The sequence below is a fragment of the Hyperolius riggenbachi genome, chromosome 7, assembly GCF_040937935.1.
Source record: "Hyperolius riggenbachi isolate aHypRig1 chromosome 7, aHypRig1.pri, whole genome shotgun sequence".
Lineage (NCBI taxonomy): Eukaryota > Metazoa > Chordata > Amphibia > Anura > Hyperoliidae > Hyperolius > Hyperolius riggenbachi.
The window spans coordinates 18,327,563-18,337,949 of NC_090652.1; the positions used below are offsets into that span (position 1 = coordinate 18,327,563).

At 46.2% G+C, this 10,387-nt stretch overlaps 3 protein-coding genes across 23 annotated transcripts in view; 2 read left to right on the forward strand and 1 right to left on the reverse strand.

Annotated features, from left to right (window-relative positions):
- Window positions 1–10,387, reverse strand: part of LOC137524116 (uncharacterized) — a 91,070-nt gene that overhangs the window by 79,318 nt on the left and 1,365 nt on the right. The window contains exon 1 of one of the 3 annotated variants that reach the window (XM_068243628.1): window positions 547–4,281. The exons of 1 other annotated variant lie outside the window; for it this stretch is intronic. In XM_068243628.1, coding sequence (XP_068099729.1) covers window positions 547–2,530 — 1,984 coding nt within the window. In that variant the 5' untranslated portion in view covers window positions 2,531–4,281. Of the gene's footprint in view, window positions 1–546; window positions 4,282–10,387 lie in introns of those variants that run through there. One more of the 3 variants, XM_068243627.1, reaches the window with a different exon arrangement.
- On the forward strand, window positions 4,541–8,551 carry LOC137525398 (uncharacterized). Its single transcript, XM_068246475.1, has 2 exons — window positions 4,541–7,419; window positions 8,472–8,551. Exons 1-2 carry the CDS (start codon window positions 6,664–6,666, stop codon window positions 8,505–8,507), a joined length of 792 nt encoding a protein of 263 aa, XP_068102576.1. The 5' UTR covers window positions 4,541–6,663; the 3' UTR covers window positions 8,508–8,551.
- LOC137524117 (uncharacterized) overlaps window positions 9,321–10,387 on the forward strand; it is a 515,954-nt gene continuing 514,887 nt past the window's right edge. For all 19 annotated transcript variants that reach the window (XM_068243637.1, XM_068243636.1, XM_068243632.1 and 16 more), the window contains exon 1: window positions 9,321–9,945. The gene's annotated coding sequence lies outside the window, so the exon portion shown is untranslated. The remainder of the gene's footprint in view (window positions 9,946–10,387) is intronic.

A 10,387-nucleotide genomic window follows, 5' to 3' on the forward strand; every position in this document is an offset into this window, starting at 1 on the left:
GAAAGTTGGGAGGAAGGGGTCTGGGGAAGAAGACTAAGGGTGGGGTAGGATCGAGGGGATGAGGGAGGAATAGAAAAAGAAGAGAAAAAGAAAAGGGAAAAAGGAGAAGAAAGGGAAAACAAAAGAAGATTGTCATAAACAAGTGACAACAATCCCAAAATGCTGTGACATGATTATTGCAACAAGGGAGATCCCCCTCAAATACTCTGTGTGGTGAGACAGTCCCAGCATCGCTCCCACCATGAATCAGCTGTATAGACAGTACCTCATTGACCACATAGGTCACATCAAGTTAAATCAGAATGTACCCGGATTACCTCTCACTCAGGAAACAGTTCAATGAATTGTATTGGTTAAGCCCTCTCGGAGAGATCGTATCTAAGGTATGTATCCAATACGCTTCCCTCTGCAAGAGTAATTTGTCCCGGTCCCCACCCCTACGGGGTTTTTTAACACAGTCAATGACCAGCCCTTTCAGATCACTAGCACAGTGTCCCATATTGGCAAAGTGAACTGCCACTGGTTTAGTGACATCGAGGGTTTTACCTTTCTCAAGTGCATCAAGGGCCAAACGGATATCGCTCCTATGATGCTGGAACCGCACTTTGAAGGCATTTGTAGTTTTTCCCACGTATGCCAGTCCACAAGGGCACCGCAACATGTATGTACAGTATTCTGTGTTACAGTTATAGTAATCCTTGAGATAGTGTTTCCTCCCGTTCCTAGGATCAGAAAAGTATTTGCCAGTGATTAATGAGTTACATACATTGCATTTGTAACATTTATAACAGCCCTTTCTGTCTGAAAACGTAAAGGTAGATCTTTCATATTTATGCACTGGATCAGCCTGTACCAAAATCTCCCGTAGGCTTTTGCTAGCCCTATATGAGAATAAGGGGGATTCATGCAGAATTGGATTCAAAGTTACATCCGATTGTAGTATGGCTAGGTTTTTGCCCACCGATTTTTTGATCACATTGGCCATCGGACTGTAATCATGGACAAATGCTAGATTGTTTTTGGCTGGTCTATCCTCCTTCCCCTCCATAATTTCTTTGGCCCGACAGAGAGCCTCGATCAGTATGCCCTCCGGGTATCCTCTTTCGAGAAACCGTTCTTTCATGACCTCTAATTCCCTAGAGGTTTCATCTTTTTCATTGCAAATCCTAAGTACCCTCAGGAATTGTGATATGGGAAGGCTACTGATTAAATGTTTCGGATGGGCGCTGTCATAATGCAGGAGGGTGTTCCGGTCAGTCGGTTTCCTATAAACACTGGTATTCAATCTTCCATCCTTCCTTGTGACCATCACATCCAAGAAGGGAACATTTGTTTCTGACACTTCAGGATTAAACACTATTCCCTCAAACAATGAGTTCAAGAACCCAATAAACACTTTAAGTTCATCAGATGTTCCCCTCCATAGCACGAACACATCGTCAATGTACCTCGTCCACAAAACCACATGGGCGAGGTACATCGGCGATCCCACAACCCTGGTTTCCTCCAAATAGCCAACGAACAAATTGGCAAACGCAGGGGCTGCCGAACTTCCCATGGCAGTGCCCCTGCATTGTCTAAACCAGTCCCTCTCAAAACGGAAGCAGTTCTCGGTGAGGATCAGCTCCAACCCTGCAAGGATGAACTCTGCAGGTAATAACTTTTCCTCCTTTTTGGACAAGAAGTGCTTTACAGCCTTTAACCCCTCACTGTTGGGAATCGAGGTATATAAGGAGCTGATGTCCATTGTACACAATAACATTTCATCACTCACCTCTTCAATGGCTGTTAGCCTCTGCAGGAAATGCCCCGTATCCTTGAGATATGCCGGCAACGACTGTACCAGGGGTTGGAGATGAAAGTCCACAAACCTCGCCAGGGGCTGTGTAACCGAATCCGTGCCTGAGATAATCGGTCGAAACTTGAGTGGTGCGGTGCCCTTGTGGACCTTAGGCAATCCGTAGATCACAGGTCTTTGGGGAAATTTCGGGAGAAGATATTCATATTCTTTGTCAGATATCCATCTGTTAGAAATCGCCAGATCAAGTAAACCGTGTAACTTCCTCAGTGTGCTCGGGGTTGGGTCCGACTGTATGCAGGTGTAGCTTGTACTGTCAGCCAGCATGGCTCTGATTCCTGAGCTATAATCCTGGTAATTCATAATGACCACTGCTCCGCCTTTGTCGGCTGGCTTTATGATGATTCGGTCATTATTCTTCAAATCTTGCAGACATGTCCTCTCCCTCCTCGTTAAGTTATTCCGGGTGGGTATCATCTGTTGATTCCGTTGTATATCAAATTTAACTGATTTAATGTAGGTTTCAATGCTTGGGAATGTCCCTGGTGGGGTAAACGAACTCTTTAATTTGAACTTTGTACTTTGCTCTAATGATTGACTCGATATCGATCGATTGTGAAAAAATTGCTTCAATTTCATCAGTCTCTCATATCGGAATAAGTCCACCTCCAACTGAAAAGCATTAAACTTAGCTGTAGGACAAAATGAAAGACCTTTAGCCAAGACCGCCATCTCGCCTTCACTCAGGGAATAATCACTGAGGTTTATTACTGGACACGAAGTGTGCTCCTTGTGTATGGGCGCTGCGATGGTTGTTTTGGATTTCCGGCCCCTCCTGACTCGTCTCCTCCTCTTCCTTGTTGAAACCCCGATGAACCCGGGGTGTCACTTTCAGAGGAAGGATTTTCCGTATGGACTTCACTATCTGTGTTAGGGTTCTTTTTGGGTGGTCCCTTAGGGCCTTTTCTGGGTTTGGGTCTCCTGTAAGTAGGGCGAGGTCCCCTCCTCTCACCCGAGATCCCCACGAGCCAAGGGTAAATGCGACCTTCTTGATGGTCCTGGCAGATCTGGCGAAATTTCTCTCTTTTTCTTTGTTGGATGTCTTCTCTATATTTATCAATGTCTTTATCAAGAGCGGATAGCTGTTCCGCAAGCTTTTTATCAGTGTTGAGAAGCTCCTGTATACCCGTCTGGATTGGAACAATCTCCTTTTCTACCTGGAGTAATAGTACTCTCACCTCTTCAATCACCATCAACATATAGTTGAGTGAATGTTGTGTGGATAATGCACACCACCGATCACAGAAGTCCCTCTTATTCCGGCTGATTGTCGGCTGTATCCCCAGTCGAAAGCCCTTCGGGATCTTCTTGCATCGGTAATATTCTGAGAGTGTATGCCCATGTAACTCCAGGTCCACTTGACGTTTCTTTAATCTGCGTAATTCACGTAAAAGGTCAGTTGCTTTGTCAAATCCAAATCCAATCCGTCTACTCCCAGCAAACAAGATGTTACTAATCTCCTCAGCAGAGTAAGAAAAGGTAGGGTCCCCCTCGTCCACAGTCTCCATGTGTGATCCAATATGTGACTGTTAAAAAGATGCTTACTTCACTCACGGTGACAAGCAAATAGCAGTGCAATCACTTCTGATGAGATAGTTGTAATCCACGTTTAGAGTAATGACATGTAGTCAAAGATGCTCCGGGGGGTGCTCACCTCCAAGACTCGTATCAAGTATGCAGTTGAAGTGTAGAGGTGGCACACCTTACCCTGGTGTGGGTGCTATAACCTGTAGATGCTGAGCCCAAACATCCAAAGTCGTAATAAGCAAGGAAAGTCCAGGTTAGCACACCATTGGAAGATTAAAGTTTCTTCAATTTATTGCTTCATAAGCACATAGATATGACAATTGTTTCGGGGCCAACAACGGGTCCCCTTCTTCAGATAGTGCAAACAAACAATACACCCACTGTGCACATTGAATATATACTCTATGAGGTGGAGATCCACCTACGACAATCAGAACAATAGCCCCTCCCACCATTTCTACTTCAAATGTAAATAAAACAATGCTGCACATCTCAATGCAAACAATCAACAAACGTCATGGCATTGTAACACACATGTAAACAAAGGTTATTGATACTTGCACAGGCTTCACATGCTTAATGTCCCAGTTTCATACAATATTGTTGCCACTCAGCGGCTGAAGCTAGAGTAACGTTTACTTACCCCCATGTGTCAATCACTGTCTACCAGGGTGGGAATCCATTCCTATTCAAACCTGATAGGCTCCTGATTCGCGCCACGGCCAATACAGCCGTTACCGAGCGCTTTCCATAAGGGAATGCATCACTTCCGCACTGTGTGCTGTTCCCATGGCGTAACTTCCGTCGTCTATGCAAGGCCTCACATGGGGTGTCGCCATGGCCGCCGCTACGCGTCATGTCACAGCATTTTGGGATTGTTGTCACTTGTTTATGACAATCTTCTTTTGTTTTCCCTTTCTTCTCCTTTTTCCCTTTTCTTTTTCTCTTCTTTTTCTATTCCTCCCTCATCCCCTCGATCCTACCCCACCCTTAGTCTTCTTCCCCAGACCCCTTCCTCCCAACTTTCCCCCCCCCCCCTCCTTTTTTCCCCCCTAATTAACCCCCCCCTCTCTTTCTTCCCCTGCTGTCTCCCCCCTCTTTAATTTCTGCAGCGATGTATATCTGGCGCTGACCAGAATTGCATGTCAGTGAGGTCACAATTCACCAGAGCCCATGCGCTGTCTGGTTGCTTTAAATATATTGGAGCCCATGCGCTTTTTGGTTGCTTTAATACATATTTGTGGGGCTATGGAGTGGCGATTTCCCCTATGTGTCAATTGTATTGCAGGGCACTTTTATGCCTTCTTAGTGCGCGGTGGCAGTAGCCTATGCTAGCGGGGTGCGCGCTGTTGGTTGCCATGGTGACTTCAGCGCTGCACCCGCAGCATTGGCGTGCAATGGAGAGCCATGATTGGCCGGTGACTCCCAGACCCATACCCACAGTGTGACGGAGTTCGCGCTGTGGGATGGGCTGGGATTTCCCTCTAGTGACGTCTGAGGTGACGTCCTTGACGCGCGAGAGAGGCTGGCCTTTTGGGTTGCCATGGATACGGCGCATGGCGTCTGGGACGCGTAGCGGCGGCCATGGCGACACCCCATGTGAGGCCTTGCATAGACGACGGAAGTTACGCCATGGGAACAGCACACAGTGCGGAAGTGATGCATTCCCTTATGGAAAGCGCTCGGTAACGGCTGTATTGGCCGTGGCGCGAATCAGGAGCCTATCAGGTTTGAATAGGAATGGATTCCCACCCTGGTAGACAGTGATTGACACATGGGGGTAAGTAAACGTTACTCTAGCTTCAGCCGCTGAGTGGCAACAATATTGTATGAAACTGGGACATTAAGCATGTGAAGCCTGTGCAAGTATCAATAACCTTTGTTTACATGTGTGTTACAATGCCATGACGTTTGTTGATTGTTTGCATTGAGATGTGCAGCATTGTTTTATTTACATTTGAAGTAGAAATGGTGGGAGGGGCTATTGTTCTGATTGTCGTAGGTGGATCTCCACCTCATAGAGTATATATTCAATGTGCACAGTGGGTGTATTGTTTGTTTGCACTATCTGAAGAAGGGGACCCGTTGTTGGCCCCGAAACAATTGTCATATCTATGTGCTTATGAAGCAATAAATTGAAGAAACTTTAATCTTCCAATGGTGTGCTAACCTGGACTTTCCTTGCTTATTACGACTTTGGATGTTTGGGCTCAGCATCTACAGGTTATAGCACCCACACCAGGGTAAGGTGTGCCACCTCTACACTTCAACTGCATACTTGATACGAGTCTTGGAGGTGAGCACCCCCCGGAGCATCTTTGACTACATGTCATTACTCTAAACGTGGATTACAACTATCTCATCAGAAGTGATTGCACTGCTATTTGCTTGTCACCGTGAGTGAAGTAAGCATCTTTTTAACAGTCACATATTGGATCACACATGGAGACTGTGGACGAGGGGGACCCTACCTTTTCTTACTCTGCTGAGGAGATTAGTAACATCTTGTTTGCTGGGAGTAGACGGATTGGATTTGGATTTGACAAAGCAACTGACCTTTTACGTGAATTACGCAGATTAAAGAAACGTCAAGTGGACCTGGAGTTACATGGGCATACACTCTCAGAATATTACCGATGCAAGAAGATCCCGAAGGGCTTTCGACTGGGGATACAGCCGACAATCAGCCGGAATAAGAGGGACTTCTGTGATCGGTGGTGTGCATTATCCACACAACATTCACTCAACTATATGTTGATGGTGATTGAAGAGGTGAGAGTACTATTACTCCAGGTAGAAAAGGAGATTGTTCCAATCCAGACGGGTATACAGGAGCTTCTCAACACTGATAAAAAGCTTGCGGAACAGCTATCCGCTCTTGATAAAGACATTGATAAATATAGAGAAGACATCCAACAAAGAAAAAGAGAGAAATTTCGCCAGATCTGCCAGGACCATCAAGAAGGTCGCATTTACCCTTGGCTCGTGGGGATCTCGGGTGAGAGGAGGGGACCTCGCCCTACTTACAGGAGACCCAAACCCAGAAAAGGCCCTAAGGGACCACCCAAAAAGAACCCTAACACAGATAGTGAAGTCCATACGGAAAATCCTTCCTCTGAAAGTGACACCCCGGGTTCATCGGGGTTTCAACAAGGAAGAGGAGGAGACGAGTCAGGAGGGGCCGGAAATCCAAAACAACCATCGCAGCGCCCATACACAAGGAGCACACTTCGTGTCCAGTAATAAACCTCAGTGATTATTCCCTGAGTGAAGGCGAGATGGCGGTCTTGGCTAAAGGTCTTTCATTTTGTCCTACAGCTAAGTTTAATGCTTTTCAGTTGGAGGTGGACTTATTCCGATATGAGAGACTGATGAAATTGAAGCAATTTTTTCACAATCGATCGATATCGAGTCAATCATTAGAGCAAAGTACAAAGTTCAAATTAAAGAGTTCGTTTACCCCACCAGGGACATTCCCAAGCATTGAAACCTACATTAAATCAGTTAAATTTGATATACAACGGAATCAACAGATGATACCCACCCGGAATAACTTAACGAGGAGGGAGAGGACATGTCTGCAAGATTTGAAGAATAATGACCGAATCATCATAAAGCCAGCCGACAAAGGCGGAGCAGTGGTCATTATGAATTACCAGGATTATAGCTCAGGAATCAGAGCCATGCTGGCTGACAGTACAAGCTACACCTGCATACAGTCGGACCCAACCCCGAGCACACTGAGGAAGTTACACGGTTTACTTGATCTGGCGATTTCTAACAGATGGATATCTGACAAAGAATATGAATATCTTCTCCCGAAATTTCCCCAAAGACCTGTGATCTACGGATTGCCTAAGGTCCACAAGGGCACCGCACCACTCAAGTTTCGACCGATTATCTCAGGCACGGATTCGGTTACACAGCCCCTGGCGAGGTTTGTGGACTTTCATCTCCAACCCCTGGTACAGTCGTTGCCGGCATATCTCAAGGATACGGGGCATTTCCTGCAGAGGCTAACAGCCATTGAAGAGGTGAGTGATGAAATGTTATTGTGTACAATGGACATCAGCTCCTTATATACCTCGATTCCCAACAGTGAGGGGTTAAAGGCTGTAAAGCACTTCTTGTCCAAAAAGGAGGAAAAGTTATTACCTGCAGAGTTCATCCTTGCAGGGTTGGAGCTGATCCTCACCGAGAACTGCTTCCGTTTTGAGAGGGACTGGTTTAGACAATGCAGGGGCACTGCCATGGGAAGTTCGGCAGCCCCTGCGTTTGCCAATTTGTTCGTTGGCTATTTGGAGGAAACCAGGGTTGTGGGATCGCCGATGTACCTCGCCCATGTGGTTTTGTGGACGAGGTACATTGACGATGTGTTCGTGCTATGGAGGGGAACATCTGATGAACTTAAAGTGTTTATTGGGTTCTTGAACTCATTGTTTGAGGGAATAGTGTTTAATCCTGAAGTGTCAGAAACAAATGTTCCCTTCTTGGATGTGATGGTCACAAGGAAGGATGGAAGATTGAATACCAGTGTTTATAGGAAACCGACTGACCGGAACACCCTCCTGCATTATGACAGCGCCCATCCGAAACATTTAATCAGTAGCCTTCCCATATCACAATTCCTGAGGGTACTTAGGATTTGCAATGAAAAAGATGAAACCTCTAGGGAATTAGAGGTCATGAAAGAACGGTTTCTCGAAAGAGGATACCCGGAGGGCATACTGATCGAGGCTCTCTGTCGGGCCAAAGAAATTATGGAGGGGAAGGAGGATAGACCAGCCAAAAACAATCTAGCATTTGTCCATGATTACAGTCCGATGGCCAATGTGATCAAAAAATCGGTGGGCAAAAACCTAGCCATACTACAATCGGATGTAACTTTGAATCCAATTCTGCATGAATCCCCCTTATTCTCATATAGGGCTAGCAAAAGCCTACGGGAGATTTTGGTACAGGCTGATCCAGTGCATAAATATGAAAGATCTACCTTTACGTTTTCAGACAGAAAGGGCTGTTATAAATGTTACAAATGCAATGTATGTAACTCATTAATCACTGGCAAATACTTTTCTGATCCTAGGAACGGGAGGAAACACTATCTCAAGGATTACTATAACTGTAACACAGAATACTGTACATACATGTTGCGGTGCCCTTGTGGACTGGCATACGTGGGAAAAACTACAAATGCCTTCAAAGTGCGGTTCCAGCATCATAGGAGCGATATCCGTTTGGCCCTTGATGCACTTGAGAAAGGTAAAACCCTCGATGTCACTAAACCAGTGGCAGTTCACTTTGCCAATATGGGACACTGTGCTAGTGATCTGAAAGGGCTGGTCATTGACTGTGTTAAAAAACCCCGTAGGGGTGGGGACCGGGACAAATTACTCTTGCAGAGGGAAGCGTATTGGATACATACCTTAGATACGATCTCTCCGAGAGGGCTTAACCAATACAATTCATTGAACTGTTTCCTGAGTGAGAGGTAATCCGGGTACATTCTGATTTAACTTGATGTGACCTATGTGGTCAATGAGGTACTGTCTATACAGCTGATTCATGGTGGGAGCGATGCTGGGACTGTCTCACCACACAGAGTATTTGAGGGGGATCTCCCTTGTTGCAATAATCATGTCACAGCATTTTGGGATTGTTGTCACTTGTTTATGACAATCTTCTTTTGTTTTCCCTTTCTTCTCCTTTTTCCCTTTTCTTTTTCTCGTCTTTTTCTATTCCTCCCTCATCCCCTCGATCCTACCCCACCCTTAGTCTTCTTCCCCAGACCCCTTCCTCCCAACTTTCCCCCCCCCCCTCCTTTTTTCCCCCCTAATTAACCCCCCCCTCTCTTTCTTCCCCTGCTGTCTCCCCCCTCTTTAATTTCTGCAGCGATGTATATCTGGCGCTGACCAGAATTGCATGTCAGTGAGGTCACAATTCACCAGAGCCCATGCGCTGTCTGGTTGCTTTAAATATATTGGAGCCCATGCGCTTTTTGGTTGCTTTAATACATATTTGTGGGGCTATGGAGTGGCGATTTCCCCTATGTGTCAATTGTATTGCAGGGCACTTTTATGCCTTCTTAGTGCGCGGTGGCAGTAGCCTATGCTAGCGGGGTGCGCGCTGTTGGTTGCCATGGTGACTTCAGCGCTGCACCCGCAGCATTGGCGTGCAATGGAGAGCCATGATTGGCCGGTGACTCCCAGACCCATACCCACAGTGTGACGGAGTTCGCGCTGTGGGATGGGCTGGGATTTCCCTCTAGTGACGTCTGAGGTGACGTCCTTGACGCGCGAGAGAGGCTGGCCTTTTGGGTTGCCATGGATACGGCGCATGGCGTCTGGGACGCGTAGCGGCGGCCATGGCGACACCCCATGTGAGGCCTTGCATAGACGACGGAAGTTACGCCATGGGAACAGCACACAGTGCGGAAGTGATGCATTCCCTTATGGAAAGCGCTCGGTAACGGCTGTATTGGCCGTGGCGCGAATCAGGAGCCTATCAGGTTTGAATAGGAATGGATTCCCACCCTGGTAGACAGTGATTGACACATGGGGGTAAGTAAACGTTACTCTAGCTTCAGCCGCTGAGTGGCAACAATATTGTATGAAACTGGGACATTAAGCATGTGAAGCCTGTGCAAGTATCAATAACCTTTGTTTACATGTGTGTTACAATGCCATGACGTTTGTTGATTGTTTGCATTGAGATGTGCAGCATTGTTTTATTTACATTTGAAGTAGAAATGGTGGGAGGGGCTATTGTTCTGATTGTCGTAGGTGGATCTCCACCTCATAGAGTATATATTCAATGTGCACAGTGGGTGTATTGTTTGTTTGCACTATCTGAAGAAGGGGACCCGTTGTTGGCCCCGAAACAATTGTCATATCTATGTGCTTATGAAGCAATAAATTGAAGAAACTTTAATCTTCCAATGGTGTGCTAACCTGGACTTTCCTTGCTTATTACGACTTTGGATGTTTGGGCTCAGCATCTACA